The sequence below is a fragment of the Porites lutea genome, chromosome 7, assembly GCF_958299795.1.
Source record: "Porites lutea chromosome 7, jaPorLute2.1, whole genome shotgun sequence".
Classification (NCBI taxonomy): domain Eukaryota; kingdom Metazoa; phylum Cnidaria; class Anthozoa; order Scleractinia; family Poritidae; genus Porites; species Porites lutea.
The window spans coordinates 13,191,739-13,218,582 of record NC_133207.1 but is presented as its reverse complement, the minus strand read 5'-3'; the positions used below and the strand labels follow the sequence as shown (position 1 = coordinate 13,218,582).

At 40.3% G+C, this 26,844-nt stretch overlaps 2 protein-coding genes across 2 annotated transcripts in view; one reads left to right on the top strand and one right to left on the bottom strand.

The window, feature by feature from the left end:
* The window catches only part of LOC140942505 (echinoderm microtubule-associated protein-like 6), a 49,629-nt gene extending 23,331 nt beyond the window's left edge, over positions 1-26,298 (top strand). Inside the window, exons 14-37 of the mRNA XM_073391418.1 lie at positions 1,123-1,228; positions 1,564-1,657; positions 2,262-2,565; positions 3,210-3,407; positions 4,354-4,398; positions 4,601-4,799; positions 5,133-5,225; positions 5,841-5,972; positions 7,433-7,698; positions 13,975-14,303; positions 14,635-14,731; positions 15,232-15,432; positions 15,860-16,058; positions 16,819-17,048; positions 17,568-17,725; positions 18,252-18,363; positions 18,536-18,604; positions 19,244-19,363; positions 23,268-23,440; positions 23,871-24,033; positions 24,394-24,497; positions 24,630-24,783; positions 25,455-25,555; positions 25,762-26,298. Coding sequence (XP_073247519.1) covers positions 1,123-1,228; positions 1,564-1,657; positions 2,262-2,565; positions 3,210-3,407; positions 4,354-4,398; positions 4,601-4,799; positions 5,133-5,225; positions 5,841-5,972; positions 7,433-7,698; positions 13,975-14,303; positions 14,635-14,731; positions 15,232-15,432; positions 15,860-16,058; positions 16,819-17,048; positions 17,568-17,725; positions 18,252-18,363; positions 18,536-18,604; positions 19,244-19,363; positions 23,268-23,440; positions 23,871-24,033; positions 24,394-24,497; positions 24,630-24,783; positions 25,455-25,555; positions 25,762-25,786 — 3,672 coding nt within the window. The 3' untranslated portion in view covers positions 25,787-26,298. The remainder of the gene's footprint in view (positions 1-1,122; positions 1,229-1,563; positions 1,658-2,261; positions 2,566-3,209; positions 3,408-4,353; positions 4,399-4,600; positions 4,800-5,132; positions 5,226-5,840; positions 5,973-7,432; positions 7,699-13,974; positions 14,304-14,634; positions 14,732-15,231; positions 15,433-15,859; positions 16,059-16,818; positions 17,049-17,567; positions 17,726-18,251; positions 18,364-18,535; positions 18,605-19,243; positions 19,364-23,267; positions 23,441-23,870; positions 24,034-24,393; positions 24,498-24,629; positions 24,784-25,454; positions 25,556-25,761) is intronic.
* On the bottom strand, positions 8,160-12,128 carry LOC140943243 (techylectin-5B-like). Its single transcript, XM_073392307.1, has 5 exons — positions 11,169-12,128; positions 10,637-10,747; positions 10,436-10,543; positions 9,813-10,262; positions 8,160-8,510 (listed from the first exon to the last, which is right to left on the bottom strand). Exons 1-5 carry the CDS (start codon positions 11,398-11,400, stop codon positions 8,254-8,256), a joined length of 1,158 nt encoding a protein of 385 aa, XP_073248408.1. The 5' UTR covers positions 11,401-12,128; the 3' UTR covers positions 8,160-8,253.
* Positions 26,299-26,844: the final 546 nt, after the last annotated feature.

The following is a 26,844-nucleotide window of genomic DNA, read 5'->3' as shown; positions in this document are numbered from 1 at the left end:
TAAAAATTCAATACAGTCAATCCCCGTTAATAAGGCCCCTGAGGGGGCCATAGAAAGTGTCCGTATCAACGGGGTGTCCGTATTAAGCGGGTTGAATTTAGAGAAAATGTAAGGGTTTTCTTACCCCAGGGACAAAGAAAACTGCCCGTAATATTGAAGTGTCCATGTAAAGGTGTCTGTAAAGCGGGGTTTGACTGTACGTTCATTGATAGAAAATTACACAACGAGTAGTCAACATTTTTTTCCCAGTGTTTTGACCGGTTAGAAACTAGGCTTGACCGAGCAAAAATTTCGGATCATTATACGTTTCTGGAAAACTGCCCACCCACCCCTCCCCTAAGCCAGCATTGACACTTACCTCTCACTTAGGGCAAAACGTTGGCTTAGGGAAGGGTTAGGTGGGCAGTTTCCCAGAAACGTATGCCGGTTATCGCTTCCGGACATCGTCCAAAAGTCAGTTGAAGCCCTTTATTGTCGTCTTTACTTAAACGTGCCGAACTTCATGTGACAAACTTATAAAAGAGCTGCGTCATGAAATTTAGCCAAATTCCAGCCACTAGCACCTGGCTAACAAATTTAGCGAAACCTTGAATAACATTGACGGATTGCTGGTTTGCACGTGACGTCACGGCAGCCATGTTGGTGGTGTGTTAAGGTTACGGAACAAAAACATCTCTTTCCTCTGTGAACTAAACCGTATTTTCATGTAAATTCTTCGAGAAAAAATTCTATTGTATTGACCAACAATACACCACCGACATGGCCGCCTTGTCACGTGGTTGCAAGCCAAGAATAGGAACAAAGTCGGTTAGACTTGCTGAGCAGTTCCAACTTGAAATAGTCGCATTAGGCCTTACTTGTGCACTCTCTGCTCTGCTGTTTCAAAAGTGAACCGCCTTGAATCTTTATAGCAATAGAGGAATTTGTTGAAATACCCCTCTCTCTACTGGTAATTTGATTGCTGAATAACACCGCAGTTAATGGTATTGAAATGTTGAAAGTCCCACAAAAGCCACCGTTTTTAACAGCTTTTTTTAATTTGCATAGTTTATGCTGTTGGTCCGAAGTAGTTAACACTACTTGCTATTGTTGTTATATTATTTTATGGTTTTAATGTTACAGGTTGGACGCGATCCCGCCATTCATGTGTGGGACTCAGTGAAAATGGAAACACTAGCCATTTTAAAAGGGCAACACGAGAGGGGCGTCTGTGCTGTGGACTTTTCAGGTTATACTTGAATACAATGACTACTAGCAGATATTTTGTCAGTCAGTCTAGAGGGCAAGGATGCGAGCGAAGGAACATAGAGGGGACTGAGGGAGAGGTTTTCTCTTTCCTCCCTTTTCCAGTTTCCTCTCGTCTCGGAATATTTTTTTTTCGTTCCTAGCTAGTGTCATGCGCGGAAAAAATCGAGTTAGATGCTTAATTGCTTTAGAAAATGGAGAGAGGTTTTCTCGCAAATCACAGACTTCGGTAGTACATAACGAAACTAATTTTGCAAGAAGTGTTGAAACTAAAAAAATGTAAATGTAAGGCGGGTTTGAATTCTGATCTTTTTTCAGGTGATGGAAAGAAATTAGCCAGTGTTGGGCTTGATGATAATCATGTCATTGTAGTTTGGGATTGGAGAAAAGGCGAAAAGCTAGCAACAACCAGGTAATAATAGACTGCTGTGGGTGAGTGCACTAAATGGTATTTAAAACAACGAAAATCGCTCTCAGAAACCAGTTTAGTCCATGTATTCATAATTAGAAACCTTGTTTACGATAAACAGTGTTATGAGGATTTGGTCTGTTTGCTCTACAGAGTCAATTATCCATCTAAAATTGACCTAATAGCTGGAGCCTCCTGGTAACCGGCCGTTTCGAGTTCGCCATGGCCGGTGTAATTAAAGAACTCAAGACGCATTTTTATAGGGTTAATCTCAGTCCGGGGTGGATCTGTTTACTAATTCCAGCGAGAGGTTAACCTGTTCAACACGCTATGTATGTTGTAGGCACTTTTCGGCCAGCATCGAGCGTGAACATTTCACTTCCGAATGAGACCTGCTCTGTACAAATGTTATTGGCGTTTATTTTCAGCGGTAATTTTGATTGGAAAATGGATTATTAAAAGCATATACAGTATACAACAACAGGGTAGGAAAATTTAGCTTAATTGTAACAAAGTAATTCATGCTGACTAACGGAAAGTTTCATTGACATTTAGGAATTAATTTAAAATTAATTACATTACATTAAATTAATTTTTTGAACTCCAGGGGCCACAAAGACAAGATATTTGTGTTGAAGTGGAATCCTCAGAACCCCGAGCAGTTGGTAACAGCCGGCATGAAACACATCAAGTTCTGGACGCAAACCGGTGGGGGTTTCACTTCTAAGCGAGGAACATTTGGTGATGTGGGAAAAAACGAGACAATGATGTGCGTGACTTACGGTAAAAACCCAGATCAAGTATTCTCCGGAGGCGCTAGTGGTAAAGTGTATATTTGGCAAGCTAACGTCCTGAAAGGTGCCGTTCAAGCGCATGAAGGACCCGTGTTTGCCATGCAAGTCTTGGAAAAGGTAATATGCAGTTAAGTATCTCTAAGACGGACAACACTGGGGCCTTCTCTTAGTGACCGTTTTAGGGAAGCCTAGATGTCCTCATAAGAAAGCTGTGTTTCTCATATAGGAGAGGGTTGGTAGTACATTTTGACTCTATGTATAGTATTGATAGAATGTTACTGGGGTCCTATCCAAAAGAATCCGAATATTTTTGAAAACGGATTAGTATTTTCACACAAATCGACCTTCCTTCTACCCGAAACCCGCTCACCAAAACTGCTCTCTAGAATGGCAGACTTGGCAGACTGTGGTTGTATTTCTTCGTATAAAAGTTTGCCAAAATGACAATTTCGCATGGACTACTACTAAACTTGGCTAATTACCCTGCCTCGTGTTCATTATTGCAAGCAAAGATAAATTATCTGGCCCCAGTTGTTCAAAAGGTGAATAACGCTATCCCGGCATCGTATAAACCTCTCTCCACTGGATATAGCAATTGGTTTCCCCAGCACTTTTCCACTGGATAGTGATTTATCCAGTAGATAGCGCTATCCAGCGTTTGAACAACTGAAGCCTGTATTTGTTTCATATTTACAACACATTCTTTCCCTAGAGCTATTTTTCACTCCGCATTTAGCTCTAATTTATCCTCATACCGTTAGGGTTTTGTAACTGGTGGTAAAGATGGCATTGTGGCCCTTTGGGATGAGAACTTTTCTCGCTGCTTAAAGAACTACAAGGTGACTCGTACAAGCCTTAGTTCTGGTCCTCCCTCGTCCATTCTCCTTGAAGATGCTCCCCCAATCCGAGCGATAACATTGGGACAGGGAAGAATATTGGTTGGAACTAAAAATGGAGAGGTACGCGTGTTTGTTTGTCTTTTTAAAGGATTTGTGTCACGAAATTTATCAAAGAGCAAGTAGTGAGACCTGCCACCAAATTGAGTGAAACAGACGGAAATAATCGCTCAAAAAATTAAAGTACTTTACAAAGAACACAGCAGAAGCAAAAGAAGGCACTGATGGACAAACTTGAAGAAGATTTAAACGGATTGCGTTGCGGTTTTTGACAACGTGTTAACCTAACAATTTTTCAAAGTACATTTTTGCTGTTTGAAGCGATTGAATGATATATTGGATGAGAGATTTGTTTTGTATGTAGCCGTGATTTTGTTTGCCCGTAAATCCCTCGCTAAAGTTAAGTTTCTTAGCGAAAAAGGACGCATTATTGGCAATGTTAACCGAATCAACTTGACAGCCGTAACGTAGCCCCTTTATTCAATCATCTGGAATTCAGCCTCATCACTAGAGACTTTCTGTTTTAAATGGAATGTGCTGGAAATGAGTCTGTGAGAGCTTATGACCGCGGTGGGTGGCTGAAGTCCTTATTCCTACGATTGTTTATCCCGCCTTAAAGAAATTTATTTCCCTAATCTACAGCCTCGCTGCAGAAATCCTGCAATCGAACTAATTAGAAACTGGGTTAATCCTGTCGCTCCAAGGGGTAGCCAAAATTCAAATTCAAGAAAATAATCAAATTTTATTTTCAAAATCCTGTTAAACAAATACTAGCGCGTTAAGAAGAGGGTTGAAATTTGATTAGTAACATCACAGGATTTCATCTGGAGGCTCAAAAGTTAAAGCCACCGCAAACAATACAATAAATGTCACCACAGAAAAGTACTGCGTGGTATCTGGAATGCACGCATCTCACTCTAAGGACATACAAGCCAGTGACTGTCTAGACAATTCAAGCTGTATGATTAAAATCAATTTTTATTTCTTTATTGATTCTTTTGAATCTCAGATTATGGAAATCGACAAGAGTGGACCCATCACAGTACTTACACAGGTATATTAATTTATTGCTTGTCATATTGGGAATGGAGCGGAATTTAGAGTTGTTATGTGGCTTAGGTGGAATATGGAGTTCCTTAGCTCTGCACACATAGCTTATCGGAACGAACTGTTTCTAGACGAAAGATATCTCTATTATACAACGTGATCTTATAGTGTATTATGTCTTTATGTTTGATTCCGTGTTGCATGCGTAGGGTCATCTTGAAGGCGAACTGTGGGGCCTGGCCTCCCATCCATCTGAGGAAGTCTGTGCAACTGTGAGTGACGACACGAGTGTCAGGGTCTGGGATCTAGCTGATCACAGAATGAAGAATGTTCGCAAACTGAAGAAAGCTGCGAGGAGCGTCACCTACTCTCCTGATGGAAGAGCTCTGGCTGTTGGATTTAAAGATGGTGAGGAAGTCAAGCTGTTTACGTAATCTAAAAGATTAATTGTTTGCGGGTCATTATGAAAGGAAATTGTGTCACGAATATTTTATAGGCTCGGTTAACTGCCACTGTTGGGGAAATACTCCTGCTATTTTCTTTCCGCCCACCCCCCCCCCCCCCCCTCTCATAAAAAGGGATGAATTTTGCTTTTGCTTTGGAGGGAGTGAAGTTTATGTTACTTGTTGTTCATTGTTGCTAAGTGGCCCCCGTAACTTAACTGCGGCTGAAGCCGGTATCTTGAGTGTAAGCGTCTAATAGCAAACTGCTTCTGTGTTCTACTTCTGTGTTGCTCAACAGGTAGTTTTCAAGTCATCGACTCCTCTACCTTGGATGATATCGTTGGATTTCATCACAGAAAGGAGGAAATATCAGACATCAAGTTTTCCCCTGGTAGGGCTACCGGGCACATTTGCCTTCTGCTCATACGCTCTCTTCGCCCCGTTCCCTTTTTTCAGCACTGCTAAAATTTTTGTGCTCTGGTCAATATCTCAGTGGTGGAAGAGTTTCTTTGGAAGTAACATGTATTTGTGGTATTCACTATAGAAACTGTGTTATGATTTTATAATTCCAGTCAGTTAATTCCATTTGCAAACGACCTCAGAAAAAATAGGTAAATTGAATTTTAAAAAAAGTGTAAGAAAGTATAACTTGTCGTGTTTCCTAAAACTCAGAAAAAGTATAAATCGTCTTCTTTCACTGAGTTCTAGGCTGCATTCATATGCTAGAGACAAACGCTGTATATTTCTAATGATAACTTTGCAAACCAGGCCCCAGTTGTTCAAAAGGCGGATAACACTATCTACCGGTTAAATCTCTATCGAGTGGATAACGCAATTGGTTTCCCTAATACTTATCCGATGGATAGTGATTTATCCAGTGGATAGCACTATCCAGCTTTTGAACAACTGAGGCCAGGGGTGTAGTTCTAGGCCTTTAAAATATGGGTAATTGTTTCATCGTTCATTACCGAATGTTCCCTTTTTATTTATTTATTTTTTTTAACAGGTCAAGGTAAATATTTGGCAGTAGCATCTCATGACAATTTTGTGGACATTTACAATGTGTTGAGCAGTAAGCGAGTTGGAATTTGTAAAGGAAGCTCCAGCTATGTCACACATGTGGACTGGGACTCTAAAGGTAAAAATCAATCCCTATACTCTGATGTACACCGCTTCAAAACAGCTTCTACTGAATTTGTTATGAAAGTAGAGTGCCTATACCCCTTTTACACCATCTTGTCAGTATTGCGTTACCTTTTACTGTCGTGACCGTCAAAAATTTATTAGTATAAATTTACGTTCCAAGTTGATTTTGCTTTCCTGCGGTGGTGCATTTTAAGCGCCCTCTATCCTTAGCGTACGTGCAAGCTCTCTCCTTTTATTATTTTATCATTTACCTTATTTTCGTTTTATAAACGTCGCCACAATATCGCAAGCGGAGAGAGACTAAACAAGCTCACATAGAAAAAGCAAGACACATATATCGCAACAAAATTTGAAACAATTTGAATAAAAATGACCGACAGGTACACCCCTCCAACTGTGGCCTAAAGAGGGAGTCGCGAAAATCGAGGGGGCCCCCTCGTGATTCTTAAGCTTGCTTGCAAGTCTCCTTTAATTTTAAAACAAGATAACATCGGATAGAACAGGGCACATTAAGTAAAAACCTTATCTCACAAGAGTTTTAGCCTTTTTGCTAATTCTTTACGACCACAAAATATAAGTAAAATTGTTCAGCTCTGACGTGATTTAGAGCTTCTCGTGTTCTTTGTAAGCTACGTGCTTTATCTTTATAGTAGGAAATACAGTGGAACCTCGATTTAACAAACCTCTATATAACGATGGCTTCGAGATAACGAACGATTTTCTCCAGCCCGGCCAAATTTGCAATAAAATGTATGGAACAGAACTTCGATATAACAAACCCCAATTTAACGAAGTCCTCGTTGTAACGAGTACAATCCAGAAACGCAAAAGTAAAATATACCTCGATGTATAACGAATAAATGTTAACATATGACCGAAAAATAGCTAAAGATGAATGCAAAACAGGCCATCGAGGATAAAATTTATGTGTACAATAGTTTTAAGCAGTTTTGTTTGCCTGTTCTTGTGTTTCTATTGCCGTAGCTATGTACAGTTCTGAACTGAGACCATAGCTTCGTATTCAAATGTTTATCGCGTTCGTCAGAGCGCATCCTAATCTGGTGTTCCCGTGGCACTTAGGCAGAAATTTTCGAACTAACACGGGCGACTGCAATCAGCCGCCCTTATAAATTTTATCAGGGGCATCTCGGCGAGGAAACGGGACTCCTTTCGTCTCGATTTCGCGGTTTCCGTAAGTGACGAACGCGGATCCGTAATCACTAATTACCTCTAGTTAACAGAAATTGGTCAGATCTAAAAATGCTGGGCGTTGGAAATTAATCATTAGCTATACCTCGATATAACGAACATTTTGCTTGTTTTCCCAGAAATTCATTAAATCGACGTTTTCGATATAACTAACCCTCGATATAACGAACAAATTTTGTCAGTCCTTTGGCACTTCGTTGAATCTAGGTTCCACTTTAATAGCAACACTTCATGTCTTTTTAGGAAAGCTTCTTCAAACCAACTCAGGTGCTAAGGAGCGTTTGTTCTATGAGGCACCACGTGGTACTCGACAGACAATTGGAACCAATAAAGCTAAAGAGATTGAATGGTCCACGTGGACGAGCGTGTTAGGTGAGAACTGTACGGGAATCTGGCCTCCACACTCAGATATCACTGATGTCAACAGTGTTGATTTAACCAAGGATAAGAGGATTTTGGCGACTGGAGATGATTTCGGATTTGTCAAAGTGTTTGAATTCCCCGTGAAGGTAAGTGACATAATTGATACTGAGGAGTATATAGCATTAGCTACCACTCATCGAATCTACAGGATGGTTTGACTAGGATTTTATTAGTCAGAAGCTAGAACCGCCCTTGAGTCACAGCAAAATAACTAGGGGACAATAACTGAGTAACCGGGCATTAGATAAAATACTTTGGTTTCAAGCTCAAAATTAAAAGAAAAGCAATTTGGTATGACGAACCTGGAATGAGCGCAACTTCAGTTTTTTTTGGTTTTTCGGCGCGTTACAGTTTAAAGAAGCAAAACAAAGAATACAGTCAACAGTCTGATGCGTTGTAAAGTACATCTATTAATTATAGCATGTCTGTTACAGAGTAATTAAAAGTAAAGTAATAGAAATATTTATGCAAAGGCATTTTTCTATCGGTATGAAAGTCAATCCTTGTTCTCATGTATAAAATGACTAAAATTACCAACAGAGTGAAAGCGAAGGCAGAAGTCCGTTTACCCCTTATAGTCAAGTTAATTTGATCACTTTTACTTCTCGAGGAGCTTTTTGATGAGTTATAACAACTACATCTTAAAAATCTTTCGGTCGTATCTTCATCTCGGACCTCTTGACAGAATAGTGGTTGTTTTTCCAGAGGTACCAGAACATTCCTTTATCATCGACCTTACCATTGAGGTACAGACCATTCAGATTCGAGTTGAAGCAATTGATGTACCACCAGCCCCCTTTATATACCAAGGCACAGTTGCGACTCCACTTGTCATTATCACGATCCTTGGTGGAAAATGGCATACCACGATGAACACCAAGGGAATCACTAGCGGTACCTGAGATCATAATTAATTGCTTTATTATTCATTCAAAATAATTTCTAGTTTAAAAACAAGCTAAAACATGCTTAGCTTCGTCGATGTCAAGTTCACCTCGATAATGGCTGTTTAGAAGATAAAGGGCTGTTCAGGTCTGCAAATATACTCCTAATAGCAGATTTTATCCATCGAGTTGTCTTCTTGCTATTCTTTTAGAAAATAAATCGTCGTGAAACGCGTAAAATGTTCCGCAGAATGTTCCGCCATTTTTGTTTTCACAACCAAAACAACTCAACCTCGTCCCCAGGTCTTCTCGGTAACGGTGCCTTAACCTGCAAACACGCTGCACTTTTGACGTCATCGGTTCATTAAACGCAAAATTCTTCCAAATATGGTCATCAGGAGCTAGTTATTTAACAGTTAATGAATGAGGCTGAGTACCTTATGAAGAATTATGGAGATCGAGGAGGGTGTTATCGATAATACCCTCCGAGATCTCCATAATTCTTCATTAGATACGAAAGCCGAATTCAATAACTGTTTTATTATTCATTCAAAATAATTCCTAGTTTAAAAACATAGCTAAAACATGCTTACCTCCATCGATCCATCGATGTTCAGTTCATCTTCGATAGTGTACGTTTAGGTTTGTCCAGCTCCGCAAATATTCTCCAAATAGCAGATGTCGCCCTTCGAGTTGTCTTCTTGCTGTTCTTGTCATGTTTTTAGCTATTTTCTCGCCTGGTTCTTACTCTTAAAACTAGTGAAATGTCCGCCATTTTTTCAAGTTCACAACCAAAACAACTCAACCTCATCCCCAGGTCTTCTCGGTTAACGGTGTCTTAACCTGCGAGAACGCTGCATTTTTGACGTCATTTCCTCGTTAAAGTCAAAATTCTTCCAAATTTGGTCATCAGTAACTGGTTATGGTGAATTAAATGTGTGCTTTTAGCCAATCAGAATCGGGGAAATATTTTGAATGAATAATAACAATTAGTACTGGATGTTTTTAAACTCTATGAATTATTTTAAATGAATAATAAAACAATTATTGTATTCGGCTTTCGTATCATCCGAAGAATTATGGAGATCGAAGGAGGGTGTTGTCGGCCGAGGCGGATAACACCCTCCTTCGATCTCCATAATTCTTTAGATGATACGAAAGCCGAATACAATAATTGTTTTATTATTCATTTAAAATAATTCCTAGTTTAAAAACAAGGTTAAGAATGCTTGTCTCCCTTGATGTTAAGGTCATCTTCAATTGCCTGTTCCCAGAAGTAATAAAGTCAACGATTTTAGTCCATCAACGGGTTTTACCTGAATAACTTCCCAAACTTAGCTGATATTTCGCTCTCTCGCTTGTCACTGCAAATGAGCTGTACTCTGCAAATGCAGTTTTGCCTTGATGATCTTTCAAGTCCACTCGAAGTTTGTAACCACCACTTACAGTGAGCCGATGTATCTTGTCCAAACCGAGCCAAAACTCGCCGTTCAGATTGCCAAAACCGCGTTTGTAATCATCCCAAGCGCGGAAGAAATCAACAGAACCATCTCGCCTCTTCTGAAACACTGTCCAACCTCCGCCGGCTGTTTTCTGATCACAGAACACTTCAAATTCGCCCAAACCATCAGGATTGATTTTGTACACTCCACTGATCTTGTTGCCGCTTTTGTAAACTTCAGCACAGTTCTTGTAAACTAAAAAAGCAAAAAACCTACCCTTAGAAGATTTCGTTTTTTCTTTATCACTGCACTGTTTCCACGATTAGACGACAAAATAATAAAGAGTAAATTGAGTATCATGGTAAAGTAATGTTTGAAGAGAATGTGAGGAATCTTATTTTCTTTCAACGTTTTTCCTACCATTTCCTATCGTGTGAGGAAAATAGAAGAACGAGCTGATTAAGAGAACTTTGTTGAAAATACACACTGTTATTAACCTTTAAGACGACGTCCTCCAGTTTTGTTAGTTTTTATTGCTTTGATCTCTTCGAGAATTTCCTCTTTCATTTTCACCAGTTGTTGACCGATGTCTGTGCAGTTTGGACCTGTGTAGAGAACATGTATTTTAGGTTCAATAGAGTAAAACAGCAAAGGGTAGAAGAAAGAAAAGCGTAGAAGCTTTTTACTAATTTCCAAACCTTTTACAGTTCTTGTTCCTCCAGTTATGTTCCTCGTCATTGCTCTGATTTCGTTAAGGATTTCGTGCTTTATTTCGGTCAAGGTCTGCGTGATTTTGTTGCCGTTTTGTCCTGCGTAGAGGTATGTAGCTATTAGTGAAAGAAATCAGCGAAGGCCCTTCGGATAAAAGAAGTCAAGAATTATGTAGAATACGAGTATCTTTTTTTTTTCCAAACAAATTCATTATACAGCGTTTTCGGTTTTGTTCCATTTCATGCCCCTGATTTCTTCGAGGATTTCTCTTTTTTTTGCAGTTAGCTGTTGTTCGATGTTCTTGCACTTCGGTCCTGGTGAAAGTACAGAGGATAGCTTATAATATAGGTTAAGTCATTGAAGACTGAGGCCTCTTTAATTATCCAGGATATATATAAACTTATTTCGGTATCCTTTACAACATTCCCTCCGGCCTCTATTCATTACCTTGATTTTAAGGATGATCGATTTTCTTGCATTTCAACTGAGTATTTAAATATATAAAAAGTTTGTACAAACCTTGTACAGTCTTTTCTCTGGTTTCGTTTCTTCTCATTTCCCTGATTCCCTCTTTTATTTCGGCCAGTTGTTGCTCCAGTCTCTTGCAGTTCGGTCCTGCGTAGAAGTTAGTGTTATAGGTCATATGGCACTGTACTTTTCTCATCTGATCGCTTTTCGTGGGTTTGACGGACAAGTTTGCATTTGTCGCTATAAAGTAAGCGATTGCAACAGCTGCAAAGAATATTTTCATCCTCTCCCGACTTCTAAGAAGTTAGTTTCTGACACGAGTCAAAGCAAGTGATAGAAAGCGAATAATTTCCAAGATTTCAACAGTGGCATACCCATCGTTTTCAAAAGAAAATTTTCTTGTTTGTAAATACTATTTTTGGAGCTCTTGCATCATCAGTTATCGCCAATCACACAACTTCACATTTTGTTCGATGTGAATGCGCGACATTCGTACAAATTCAGGGTGGATTTATTAGCAGCACAGACGTATACGAAAAAAAATCGAGAAGCCCTTTATTTCCATCGCTCGACATCGCTTTCGCAGTGCGCGTATCCGGTATGCGATAAATCGGTGGAGCGACGCACGTGGAATTTGTAATCTAAGATGCGGCCCCTAGCACTGTGAAGAAATAAGCAGCAGGCGTCGCAATAAACCTCCGAGCTTTGCGAAAGTTTTTTGGAAGGAGAGAAGCCATAGGCCTATAAAAACGTGTTTTTTTTTCTGATGGAGAGGGTCGTTCCCACCATTGCACTGTGTGTACCTAAAGGCAAAAGAATGGGACCTCTGTAGGTCAAAATAAAAATAAATTATTCACGCTTGTACCGACTTCCTTTTGTCTCGTAAAGTCATCATAGGTACTAGCAGCGGTACAAATATTGTGAGGTCTTGGAGGCTGATGACGTGACAAGGAAACCCTGTCATTCAAAACGAAAACTTGTGAGGCCTCAATTTTTATTTAAAAACCCAATTCTTCAAGACTGATTCACTAGGACCATGGATCATGTACATGGTCATATTTAGGATCTTGTTGACGATAAAGTTCATCGAACTTGTATTTTATAAATGGCTGGCTAGTTGTCTCCTTTTCATGATTTTCCTGTCAACGAATGCGAATAATTATTAGCCGGTCGATCCGTTAACCCTATCGCCTGACCCAAATGCAACACAAAAAACATGGTCTTGTGTTGCTACAACAATCTCGCTCCTGCTCGTTATGATGATGAATTTTATTACGAAGCGTACGAACAATAGGCGTCTCGCACGGGTAGTTTTTGGGAGTTTAGCGATGCTTTTAATTCGTCTCTTGCAGACATTCGTTAGCAGCCTAGGAAAACTAACGTAAACCCTTTTTTGGCTAAGTATGTAGGTACGTTGAAACAGGGTACCCGTTCAACATGCGACAAGTGTACGCTTCTGCTCCAAATATAAATGTATTCAAGCTTAATTTAATTCATTTAGTACTGAGCTTGAAAAGACTTTCTCAAACTCTTTAATAATTCATGAAGAAAATACAGAGAAAATTAAATGTTTAATTAGTGTTTGAAAATCAGATGAAGAACTGCTCATTCTTGCATCTTTAATTTCTTTTACTATAATCATTTTGTTTGAGAAGTAATAAAAAGCATTCGACACAGTATCAACAGCTCGAAGTTTGTCAAAAATACTCCGCTGCTCGTCGTATTCTCAACTCTCTCCTCAGTGTTTCTTCTGGTGATGAAACACTGCATCTAATGCTTGATATATTACATAATCTCTCAACCCTTGTTCCAAGGGTTTTCTCCTACTCTTCTTTGGAAGTTAAGTTGTATTCACACTGTACCAGATAGCTCTTGCGCCGGCACGAAAACCATACCGGATGGGGCTTCTGTTCACACATAAGAACCATAATTTCGGCGTAATGATTTCTATAAGGAGGCGAAGCTGCGCCGCGCCGATCTCGAAAGTGGAGCGCATGGACACGAGACAAAATATCATGTTCTGATAGGGTGCCACATATTTTGCCGCCAAACATCTGAAGTTTGACAGCCGTTAAAGCAAACTGTCGCGCCAAAGCTAAGTTGTTTATATGTTTTTGATCAGCGCGTTCCGGTCATATTTCATTTTTCTTAACTTGCAGGCATATTTCTCGCCCAGAAACAGCACCCTTGTCTCCAGAAATTATTCTTAACGTCTGAAAATTCTTGCAAAGAATATTTTTTTGAGCGAAAACGAATCAAGTCGACAGCAGCCGCGTACTCCAAACTTCGAATTTTTGGCGGCAAAACATGACACGTTTGCACCCAATTAGAACATGTTTTTTCCTCACGTGTACACGCTTAGATGCAACCGACGGTAGGTTCTGTGCCACACTTTCGTGCAGTGGGAACACTTGTGCGGACCGAAGCGGAAGTGAATAAGTATTAGCGAATCCACTGAGATAGAAGAAAATATTCGAAGATTAGGTCGGGGATTTAATTCACCAAACCTCTCGTCTTCTTCGCGATGTTCGATGTTTGTGAATGACTTGTTCCAGTTCTGTGCTGTTGCTATTCACACTTTACCGTTTCGGCACGAAAAGTGACGTGTATCCGGTAAATCGTGGACATATACTTAGGGAGAGATCCTCCGAGATCTACATAATTCTTTAAAACGTGTTAAAACAGAATTCAACAATTGGTTTATCATTTAATCTTTTTAAAGTTATTGACAGTCTAACCTCCAATAGTGTGAAGCTTAAAGCCAAATTTAGTGATCGTCGGTGTCAGAGAGAGCTTTTTAATAACGGAACAGAATGACGAACGATTTAGAGCCGCAATTGCTGCTTACATTTTTCAGGGCAGGCATGCAAAGTTCAAGAAGTACGTCGGCCATTCTGCACATGTCACAAATGTCCGCTGGACGAATGACGACAGTCGCTTGGTTTCAGTGGGCGGTGCTGACACGTCAGTCATGGTGTGGTCACATGCTCGGGCGCACGATCTGGAAGAAGTCGGAGGTGACAGTGATGACTCGGACACAGACTCCGAAGAAGAAGGAGGGTACGACAGTGACGTGGAGAGGGAAAAGAATCTGACTTACGAGGACAAGATTTACGCTAATCCACTCCGTACCACTAAGGGAGTTAAACCACACCTTAGAGAGAAACAAGACGACGAGGAACACAGGTAGAGTTGACGCCTCATAAATGTGCAGTGATCCTCCTCCTTTTAAGCTTCCTCTCAAGAGTTGGCGACCTGGTAACGAATTGTTAGGTGATACCCCATTTTAGGTCCACGGAAAACATCAGTACAAAATGGTCTTCAAAATTATTTGTTTAACTTGGTTGGTTCAGTCATGACCGATGTTTCAGTTTCTAGAAAACCAATAGACTGTTCAATCTCTTGGGCCTTCTCCATCAAGAGTGGTTGCTACATTACACATTCTCCTCACTAGACGCAAAATGTTATGCCACTGAAACGGTGTTTGTTTGTTTGTTGTTTTGTTGTTTTGTGTCAGACCTGCTGTTAGCCGTGGTTCCAAAGCTCCGCCAAAAGTTCGTCAACAGGACCGGCAGAGGGAGTCAGGGAAGAAGAGGAGAAACCAAGCCATCCAGGTCCATAAATGTGCATGCTTAACCTTCTCACTTTTGTTTTAACTAGAAAATATAAAAAGTTAGAACCACCGTGTAAAGCGTAATAAACAGTTCCACACAGAAGTACTGCTCGTTGGCTTTCATTTCAATGGTTACACACTCAAGGTTTTCACAGACTGAAAAGTTTGAACCACCCTGTACAGCATAATAAACAGAACTTCAGGGAAGTGGTAATCAGTAGCTTTCATTTTAATGGCCAAACTAAGGATTTCATCCACAGATTTTGAATCTTCTTGCACAGCATAATAAACAGGAAGGTACTGCTCAGTACCCAAATGGTTGAACAACTTTTTCCAGCATAATCTGAACATCAGCACAAGAAACTGTAAACATTACTTGGTAGCTTTCAGCTGTCCCTCACACCATATTTTCTTTCCTTGGAATATTAACGCTATAACGCCTTCAGTTAATTATTCTTCCACTTCTCAAGAAGGACTAACTACATGAATATTTTTCCGCAGGAACTCAGTTTGGATTTCATTCATGGCTACCGTGGTTTTGACACCAGAAATAATCTGCACTACCTCCCCGAGGGGGAGATTGTGTATCATGCAGCAGGAGCCGGAATTGTATTGAGTACCGCTAATGGAGTACAGTCATTCTACCTTGAGCACACAGATGACATCATCTGTTTAACTGTCAATCAACATCCCAAGTTTAAGGCAAGCTAATTTGTTGCACCAAGTTCATTATTTTGTCAGAATCCCTAATTGTTTATTGTTAAAAGTTTACTCCATTATCACAACCGCCATTGCAAATTACTGAAACAACTATAATTCAAAACTTGTACACAGAATACTAATGCCGATCGAAATGGAAATTTAACCTTGCTAATCACCGTAGGAACACAGGGGGTGAACTAACCTTTGTTAAGAGATGTAAAATCTTTAAAATGTCAGGCGGTGTTGAGACACAAAACGCGAAAAAAAAAAAAATAAAGTGCATGAAAATCCTTTATGTATGTTGCTTGAAACTGGTCAACGTTGCCGAGGGCGCGAAATTTTCCAGACAATCGCTTTAAAGCCCGCGAAAATGTAATACGGTTGTTTTTTCCTTATTATTAGTTATTTTCCTTCCACTGTTTCGTAGAACATCGTAGCCACTGGTCAAATCGGTACAGAGCCTTGTGTGCACGTGTGGGACGCTTTATCAAAGGAGACGTTATCAGTTATACAAGGCTTCCACACCAAAGGCGTGTGTGCTGTACACTTCAGTTGTAACGGAAAGCTTTTGGTCACTGTGGGTATTGATGCTGCTCATAGTATTGCTGTGTGGAAGTGGGCTGAAGGTAAGGTTACCGATTTGATTCAAGTAGTTCTCTTGTTCTTAGGTGGGGGCCCGTCACGGTCTACATGAAAGAAAGTCAAGCCCCGCGATACATATATCCAGATAGCGAGAAGGATGGATTTGGATTACTAGACGTTCTCTGGAATGATTGCGCTATCCTGTGGTTCCTTTGAACATTTGCTGAAATCAGTAACATTTAACACTCTGTCTAGCAAATAAGGGTAATTTTCTACTGGCTGATTGTAAAGAAATAAGTGGAAAATGTTTTTCTCACGCACCACTTGGGGCCTGAGTATAGGACATGTGACAGACAGGCGTGCAGTTGCTTTTGTTGCGTCCGCCATTACTGACCTTCCCACCCACCCACCCTAAGATTTCAGTTTTGTAGGCTGTTTAAATGTAATGTGCAACTTTGTAGTTTTGTTAGTGTCCCACCTTTCTAGGGGTATGTTATGTGTACATTTTTATGAATTTGCAATAAAGGTCAGGCTGCTGCGGTCAGCTTAGCGTGGCTACCTGTGGTGGGGAACTTTGCGACCTCTTTGAAAAAGCGAAAAGTTGTGTTGTTGTTGCTACTTTCGTTTGGCGTTATCCGAAGAAAATGGCAAACAAACTTCAAAAAATTGGTTTAACTGTTACTCTGAGTAGTGAAAGAAGAATTTACACATGGAATTATTGGGTGTCTATAAAGTTACTGTAGAATCCAAAAGATGGAACGCATTAAATAACGGTGAGGCCTTCTGCGTGTCTTTCCGTTGTAGGCAGCAAGCTAGCCAGCTCACATGGTCATACGGAGAGAATTTTTTTGGCGGAGTTCAGACCCGATTCAGACACTCAATTTGTGACGTGTGGAGTAAAACATGTGAAGTTCTGGACTGTGGCTGGCGGGCAGCTGATTGGCAAGCGTGGGTTAATAAATACATCCCAACAGATGGAGGGTGATGATTCTCAACTCCGAATGCAAACCATGCTATCAGTTGCTTTTGGAGCGGTAAGGATTACATTTAGTGATTACAGTATCAGATAATTTGTCAGCAAGATGCCTCTGGTGTAACGAGAAAGCATTTTCGTTGCCAGGGACCAAAAGGATAGTAGCTTTGGGAATGAGATTGACGTGAAAGTTGATTCATAGCGGACTAAGGCGCATGCGCATATCGTACCGTAGGTAGTAGCCTCGTGGTGACAATTAAAGTACAAGTTAAGTGTGTCACTGTCCAATGCTCAAGAAGCTTCAAACATTGATGCAGCAAGTGGAACTCAATTCTAGTCTCTGTAACTTTCCTGACATTGTTTCATGTTTTTTCTTACATCTCCGCCATTAATAGGCAAAGAACCACACAAAACCTCCTTCAGTTTCCAAGGAAGTCTCTTCTACAAAAGAATTCATCTATAAAGAGAGAATTATAGAAACCAGTGCCAGGGTTATTTTATCGGAACCAAGGCTTAGTGAAGTGAACTTTACGCAAATATCGAGCAATCTGAAGTGCTACTGACTCCATTTGCTCTATAGGATAATCTGACTTTTACCGGAGCCATGAATGGGGATGTGTTCGTGTGGTCGGGACATAAACTAGTTCGGCTGGTCAGCCGGGCTCACAGTGGTCCTGTGTTCTCTATGCACACTACTCTGCGTGATGGGCTGATTGTCACCGGTGGAAAAGAAAAAGGGTACGTACTATAGATTGTACGAGAGGATGTTGCAGATTAAAAGACTGCTTTTAAAAATTGCAAACTGGTTTGTTATAAGTGGGTTTTCGTTTATACAAGCAAGTGTTAGATTGATAGAGTAATACCGACAGTTTGTCATGTTTTACAGATTTCTCCGCGTCGAAGAATTAGTCTTAAGTCTTAAAGAAGTGCAAAACAAAAACAATATACATTGAAAGTAATGTACCAATCATTGCTTGGGTGTGTGGCAGTGGGTGGGTAGATTCTTCCAGTGAGCGAAAATCCGTCACCTATTGAAAAGAACATCTGAAAATAAGGCGCTCTTTCCAAAAGGGTAGATGGATTTTTGCTAACTGGTCTTCGTTGTCAAGAGTTAATTAAAAACGTGGAAGGATCTACTAAGGAGTGTTTTTTACGAAATTGGCGAGAACGATTCTGTTTGTAAAGCGTCCTTACCTTTCGTACATAAACGCCCGTTTCTCTATATTCCGTTTTGTACTGAATTTGATCCTTTTTACGTTTCTAGAAACCCTAAAGAAGGTGTCGCTATTAAATTGTGGGATCAAGAAATGAAGAGGTGTCGGTCACTGAGCCTGGGGCCTGGACCATGCGTCGTGCGATCAGTTTGCAGAGGAAAGGTTGGTTAAGACACAGGCTCACCACGTTATAATCCCCAAAGGTTCACCACGTTATAAGATAATAACCGCAGACTAAGTTGGTTAATTGTTTGTTCGATTTTGTAATATGACTCGATTGTTTGCCACAGTCCACTTCTCGCATAAATACCTCATGATTTTGTTCTGCTTGTAGGGTAAAATCCTTGTTGGCACAAAGGACAGTGAAATAATTGAGATAACAGAAAAAACTTCCACGTCTCAGGTGAGCTTATTTTGTAGTATTACTTACAAGAATCTTAGTTGCGCCTTGTTTACGGTACAGTTTATTTCATTCCTTTCTTTCTGAAGCCTTAGGAGAGCCTTTTAACGACAGAATTCCTCCGACCAATACTATTATACAAGAAAATTTCAATAGTCTAAGCCGGAGGCGCAAACCGGCCGCAAACAGCTTATTTTCTACTGAGATAAGAGCAAAACTTGAAGACTAGCTTGGTGGTCGTCTTTTAGTTGGCCGCATCTTGCCGTATTTTAAAGTTTCTTTTTTTCTTTTTCAATAATGTTCTTATTCCTATTTCATTTTGTTTTAGCAAACACATCGATGTGATCGTTAACTCTGACGTAATTGACCAATCAGATCCATATCCAGAGTATAATACCATCAACTGACATGATACAACTCACTTTGACTCTGAAGATGACTACCGCACAGGTTGTCGAAACGTCAATCACTGTCAACAACAGTCCTATTCAGGACCCGGACGATCAAACTCAACCTACTTTTGAAATGACTCCTCGGTTCAAACCTTTCACAGTTCTGATTACTTTGGCACTTATTTTAAATTATTCTTCAGCCTTACTTTTTTTGATTGCTTGGTTGGTATTAATGATACTTGTTTTCCAGACTCTCGTTCGTGGCCATGGAGAGGGAGAGATCTGGGGTCTAGCCTGTCACCCTGATAGAGAAGTATTTGTAACTGCAAGTGATGATCAAACTGTTCGACTGTGGGACGTGGCTACTAAGGTACGTGCGACGTTTAAGATTGACTCTTAGTTACTCTTTTCAAAAAGTGTTTCCTACAATATTACATGAGTATTTGTTATCGACAAGGCTTAACATACATCTGAGGAATTTACCTGATTTTCCTCCAAGGACGAGAACGCTGTCAGACATAAACTACCGACCTTTTGAACTCAGCGGTGACTCACTGAAGCAGGAGACGAGTTCTCTGTCTGGTATACAAGTATCATAGCGTACTTTGATTTTGAAAAAAAATAAACCACTTTCTCTTTAAGATATCGTGATAAAATGTCAAGGCTACAGCAAAACCAAAGCAACTGATAAGATTATTACATATTTGAAGGGTTCATAGAATAGACACAATCGCGCGCGACTTTTGAATGATTTAGAGAGCGCGGAACGCATTCCTAGATAATGAAAGTTGCTGAGAATTAATTTTCCACAACTAGGGGCTACAAAAGGGGTTGCCGATTGGACAATAATCGAACGACGTTTTTTTCCATCTTGGATGGTTTATGGCAGGAAAACGAAGACTCCATGTTGTGATCTTACCATCAGTTGACTGAAAAAGCAAATACCGAAACACGAATACAGAAACAATTTATTTAAGACTAGGAGTAATCGGAGCTTAGGAGAGTGCGTTCGATTTTTTAGGCGTATGCAGGTAGCAGTTGAGGTGGTAGGGTGGTTGCGATATAGTTAAATATGATTATTTCATATGTTGAACGTAAGGGTTAGGTACAGCGAAACTTCTATTTGAACTGTGTATCATTATAAGAACGTTTTCAAAAGATATCGTATGGTTCGGTGTCAAGTGCTCGTAATCGGAGGAGACATTGGCCAGAGTGCGTCGGGCGTGTAAATGGAACATTTTGTTTTACTGGCGTGAGTTACAGGGCGCAGTTGCTCAAAGGCCGATTAGTGCTCAACCCGGGATTCTTTTTCTTTCTTCATAAACATTTCTTCGGATAATTTTCTCTGTTATCAGGGTTGTCACTAAGATTTCAAGTTGCCGGGTATTTGTTGTTAGTAGCCGGGGAACTCGCAAGCAGTCATGGAGCCCCTTCCCCCCCCCCCCCCCTCCCCCAAGAAGGTTTTGAAGTGCAGGTTTTACCGTTTTCGAAAAGGCATTACCGCCCCAAAAAAGCAATCTTCATCAAGAGTACAGCTATCATTAGCGGTTTTATGATGATCACGTCTTTATTAAAGAAAACTACAACATTCTGAGACACTAAAATAATAGTTAAATTACTTTACGTAAAGGCTCGTTGGAGGGTTTTTTTAGTGGCCGCCAAATGGGAATATACATGTAAGCACCGGGCCTGAAAAAAATGACAGGTTGGCACCGGTCACGTTATCTGCGCAGTCTTATCTTCACGCAGACAGGGCGCATGCTGGCTAGTGAAGTGTTAAATCACAACGATACTTTACAAATGCTAAAAATGTTGAAAGGACAATCGATTCTTATACGGTGCAAATGAATTAACATGCGCTGTAAAATCAATTGTAAATCCTCATTTAGTTATACCTAAGAACGAAACAACTTACGGAAAACAAAAGTGAAACTAATATTGCAAATGAATTAACCCACGCAGAAGCGGAAAGAAGAAAAGCGGACGATGAATGTACGAAAAAGCATCATAAACATAAGGTTACTATGGCTTGTTGAAAAATAAAAGTATGATAAGGCTAAGACAAGCGTAACGCACGAATTCTCGCGGGATAAAATACGGCAAAACTAAACTGCACAACTGGTAACATTAGTGGTCTCGAATTTATGAACGAAACATCACTTAACATACGAAGAAACTGACCTACGGAAAAGCGTTTAAACGACAGGGCTAATACTTTATAAACGACGCTGAGATGTCAAAACGAGACTCAAGGAGAAGAATGTAAAAGTAATGCTTATACTTAACTTCCCTTTTATATATAACTTCTTGGAAGTAGAACTAAGAGCATGTGATCATGGCCTGCGGACAATGATCGAATATTTCCCGTTGACCGTGCGATATTTTATATACTCGATACCTAAAGCTAAATGTAGACCTGGTCACTTAAATGTCCACATACTAAACATGGCAATCAGTGATAGTCTTCATCTTCAAAGCCTTCGTCATAATCCTAATTATCATCAACATCAGCATTAGGGAGATTTAACCCCCGGATGATGCCTCAACTTGTGATGTCAACAGAGATCTGCTCAGGTCTTTCATCGTGAACAAAGAGTGCAGAATCCTTTGCCACTTCTTCGACATGTTCAACACAAACCCTACACAACGGTTGAAACTAGGGACTTTTAGCATCGACAAAGGTGACGGCAGCGAAAACGTCACTTTTAAAAATGAATTGGCGTTTTTTCCAACTTTGTCGCGTTTCAGTTCAATTCGCTGAAAATAGCTAATGTAGGCCAATTTCTCTGGAGTTGATTTCTTTGGGCGCACTCAAGTTTAGAAAGAGAAAGAAAAGTTTGTCGTCGCTTGTTTTACGTCCTCCATAAAACGTGAAACTAGGCATTTTCACGTCGTAGTCATGCAGTAACGGCAAAGAAATGTACAAAAAAGCGTGATGCACGTGCAAACTAGTTGTTTCGCTCAATAAACCTTTTTTGACGTTCTCGTTGCCGTCGCCGTCGTCGTTGCTAAAACTCCCTACTGACATTTCGCGAACGGAGAGTTTTCGCGCGTGTGTACTAGTACCAAATCTAAGCCAGATGTCTTTTTCCGACGTTTCTTAGTTTTTGCACGCAAGTATTTCAGAATTACTTAAACCTGCTGCAGATGAAACTCGCATTTAGTTTGATGGATAGTTTTTGTGTGTTTCAAAGGCGTGCTCTTTTGGTTTAATTTAACGACGAAAGTAGCCGGGGACCATGCTATGAGTAGCCGGGGGAAATCCCCGGCCCCCAGCCCTTAGTGACAACCCTGGTTATATTTAAGAGTATCCAATCATCGACTTGTTGACAAAATGAATTACATTGAATTAACTGTTTTAAAAGCTTTCACATTCGAATTCAAACTTCGCAATAACCCTATCAAAGCCTTCAATAGAACGTGTGTGCGGCTCACGTCAATAACTTTTCCAGTAATTTGGTCGAGCGTGTTGATTTCAGTGACTCGAGAGTGGCGCTACTGTGGGCTGGTTTATAAGTTTTTCCTGATAAATAACATAGAGTTAAAGTGTTCGTTTGTCCTTTGCCGAAAATATCGCAAGTCATGATCAAATGGCACCGCCGAGCTTCACATCTCGGTAGAGTTACTTTGTGGCACAACGGCTGCCGAGCAACACAACTCGGTAGATTACTTTGTGACAGAACGGCCGCCGAGCTACATAACTCGGTAAATTTACTTTGTGGCATAACGGCCGCCGAACTAAACCCGGTTTGATGCATGCACCAGGAGTCGCAGACATTTTCCAAAGACAGTGACGAACCATGCTGAAAAATATGAAGGCTTAATCCAAAGTAAAAATAACAGCAAACTTCTGAAAGATGAACGCTTTGGACGATTCAGCAAACACAGATCGATGTACGCTTTACGAAGATTCAGCAAACTTCCTAAAAGATGAACGCTTGACGAAGGTTTGACAGAATATCAGACCTCAGCAAACGCGGCTTTGAAAGATGAACACCGAGGACACAGGAATTACCACATGAGTTAGCGCATCAAAGTGAGGCAAAACGTAAGCAAGCGCCTCAAAGCGAGGCAAATGTGTGTCGACGACGACGACGAAAATGCAATCTCAAAAAAACCTGCCTTATTAATTGCACAGGACACCCAATAATGCACATAACACCCAACACAAATTAGGGGTTGCGTTCTCGTACCTCGAACGCAATTAAATAAAAACCATTCCGAAAACAAAAATTAAAGCAAACCTTTCTTAACGACCTTCCCCGTCTTTTCAGACGATGGTAAAGATGGCGCCCCTGGGCGTGGCTGCTCGGTCAGCAGCCTTCTCTCCTGATGGTGAGCTGCTTGCTATTGGTCTTAAAAACGGCGCATTTGCTGTTCTGAAATCCGCTGACCTGAAGATCATAGCCCAGAAGCGGGATCGAAACAAAGCCATTCAAGATGTCAGGTAATCATTGCCGGATTAGCATAAGCGCTATCAATAATTGGCAATTACCTTGACTAAAGATTAAAGATTAATCCAAAGGACGAGTAAGCAAGTGATTTCATTCCTTCTAGCATAACAGGCTGTTGCATTCAGTCAGGTGCCCTTTAAGTTCAACCACTTTCTCGTGTTGTAAGTTGTGTTTCTCAGTTGTAGCGCTACCCGCCTCGATCTCGGTATACGCGACAAGTTTTTTTTTACGTTTTTGAGCCATGTGTTGTTGTAATTATCAATGAAGGAATACATGAATGAGTGGATAAATGAAAATTCAATGAATGAATGAAAAAGAACGCATTTTGGCTGTATTAATGAATAACTTAGGTGAGCGGGTGAGTTAGGGTGATTGATTAAGTGAGTAAATGACTGAATAAATAATGTAGTTTACTTGTCTTAGGTTCAGTCCAGATGGCAGATATCTCGCAGTAGGATCAGATGATAGTTGTGTTGACTTCTATGAGCTCCGTGAGGGCCGCCCCCTGACTCGTGCAGGATACTGCAAAGGAATCCCATCTTTTGTTACTCAGATGGACTTCTCCGCAGATGGCAAGTTTATTCAGGTTAGTATCACACGAATGGCATATTGTTTTCTTACGGTCACTGTCCTGGCTGATGTGGTGCGTATGACTAAAGTATTGTTTTATTACTACAATGGCAGTGTCTTCCTTACGGGGGTATTCACTGTACAGAGTTTTTTTCCTTAAAAATGATGTCTGCTGTAGAGTAGACTTAACTGGGATGTCTTCCTACAGGGGGCTACCTTAAAAGGCGTCGGTCTCCCAGGTGATCACCAAAGTGATATCCGCCTTAGAGAAAAGTACACAAGTGTTTCTATTTTACTGACCATGTCCACAGTACTTAAATTGTAATTGGAGTCGTTATTTTTTATCCAGTCACTACTTATCGATTATTATTTTCAGGTCTCCACCGGTGCGTATGAGCGGTTAGTGTTTACAGTTCCTGGAGGAAATCTCTTAAGAGACAAAAAAGAAATAAATAGAATAACCTGGGATTCATGGACTAGGTAGGTAAATCAGTAGAAAACTTTACAAAACAATTCATTCTTCAGTATTAAATATTGCTTTTCATGCTCTCTTTGTGTTTCAAATGTCACAGAAAACGTTTTTAAGCAATCCTTTTGTTTTCAACTTCAAAGTGTTCTTGGTAACGAAGTAATTGGAATATGGCCGCGAAACGCGGACAAAGCGGACGTGAACTGCGCAAACCTGTCGTCCAGCGGTTTCTCTTTGGCCACTGGTGATGACTTTGGTTTTGTAAAGTTATTCGACTTTCCAGTCACGGAGAAATTTGTAAGTTTTTTCTTAAGTGCTTAAAATATTACTTGATTACTTTTCGCCAAGAGGAAACCATCTCAAATCTTTAAAAAATGCCAGCGTCAATCCGCAAACAACTCTTCATCTTAAAACTCTCTTGCTTGTTCTGTTGTCAACCCATAACCCTGACATAGTAACTTCCATGCATCACAGACCAGTTTTCATAGATTCTTTGTGTGAATCTGAATTATGAGTATCTCAAAAGATTTAGACCTGACAATGTTAGTTTTGTTCCCTACCTTTTATCATACGGTCAACTCTCTCGAAGATGGACACCTTTGGGACCGGCACTAAGTGTCCGTCTTAGAGAGATGTCCGTCTTATAAAGAGTCAAATAAAGGGAATAAGCAAAGGCAGGGACCAACTCTAGGTGTCCGTGTTACAGAGGTGTCCGTTAAGAGAGAGTGGACTGTATTTTATACGGACGTAAGATGGGCATTTTCAGTGATGTGTCACCCCATCTGTAAAGTGTACTCTAAAATGTGCCTATAATAGGCTGGTCTGGGAAAACGCTGTGACGTAAACCTATGTTTGTAGTCAAACATATAATCCAGTTAAAAATTTCATGCAGCAAATAACGTCCTCCATGATACACAGTTTGCGCTTGAAGCGATAAGTAGTTCTGAAATGCGTGTATTTGATTCCAGGCCCCTTTCAAGCGATACGTGGGTCACTCCGCTCACGTGACTAATGTGCGATTCACATGTGATGACCGCTTTTTGATCAGTGCGGGGGGAGATGATTGTTGGTGAGTACACATCAGTCAGATTTGCTTTGTTCCCAGCTGTTACGCACCTTGCATTAGCTGTGCATTCATGCCTCTTATCAATAAGATTTAGTAACAATAATCATCAAAACGCTTGTTACAGGCTGCTGACGAAATTTTTACATGGTACTGATAAGGATCGCCATGATAACAAGTTGACGACTTTTTATCCTGTTTCTCTTTTGCAGCGTTTTTGTTTGGAAATGTAAATGAACACGTTCGTTACCATGATAAGACGTGTATTTCCAAACTTTAGCTTTAGACACCAATGAAACATAAAGGAAATAACTCGGCAGAATTGCGTTGGTGAATAGAAGAATCGAACGTTCCTGGAACAAAAACAGCCGCAGGAATATAGTCATTATGTTGGCAGGAATCTTTGCTATGCTGGTGAAGACTAGCCGTCAAGACTGTTTTTTAAGCAACTATTAAAGCCATAGTTTCATTTCCACTTTGTCGTTGGCAGAGAGGTCTGAAAGAGCTTGATCTATTTAGGACTCGGGCGCGGCTGTTAGAATTCTTATTCCCCCGTTTGAAGAACGTTGAAAAATATATTTATTTTAAGGTTAATGGCCGATGCTAACATAAGAAATGCTTCAAGATCAAAGTATTTATTTAGGGGTATTTAAATGGACAAAACGAAAACAAAAGTTTTAGACTAAAAATTACGAAGTTATGCCACTAAGATATGTGCAATTAAAAGTTGAATAAGTATAATCCTTGGAGGTTGTTGGAGTGTTAAAATAGAGAGATTAAGATTCACGTTTACGCCAAACGGCAAACGTGAATTTGTACCACGTGACCAAGTTTCCCCCTTATTTTCCGTTTACTCTTTATTGCTTCTACAAAAAAAAGTAGTTTTATGCCAGTTTTAACCATAGGAATCGTTCGGGACTGTTTTTATCTGCTTATTTTCTATTCTGAGAAATTCTCAACTTGAGTCCGACGTTTGCCGTTTGCGGTAACCGTGAATCTTAATCTCTCTATTGACTAGCATACCCGAAGCTTGAAACGGAAGTATAATCACTAATATTGACTGTGAACTTGACGTCTCAAAACTCGCAGAACGAGTTTCCGGGAAGCCCTCTATCGATTGAAGGATGCCGTCTTATCAAGGCTGCCGGCGTGGGGAGAGTTCATTTGCCGGAATTAAAAATAGAGAAGAAAATCTCGGTTGTGAAATGAAAAACGTCCTTTCTATTGTTGTAACGGTAGCCATTGCTAGTAGTGCGGGTATTTTCCACGTTTTCCTTCTGTCTTTTGTAAAGCTA

Bases quoted from the DNA above. Each gene is read 5' to 3' on its own strand.
- LOC140943243 (XM_073392307.1), bottom strand. From the start codon at position 11,400: ATGAAAATATTCTTTGCAGCTGTTGCAATCGCTTACTTTATAGCGACA. The intron at 10,544-10,636 runs GTTTGGAAATTA...TTCTCTACACAG, and splicing joins AGGAACAAGAACTGTAAAAG to GTCCAAACTGCACAGACATC. The intron at 8,511-9,812 runs GTAAAACCCGTT...TTATGATCTCAG, and splicing joins AAGTTTGGGAAGTTATTCAG to GTACCGCTAGTGATTCCCTT.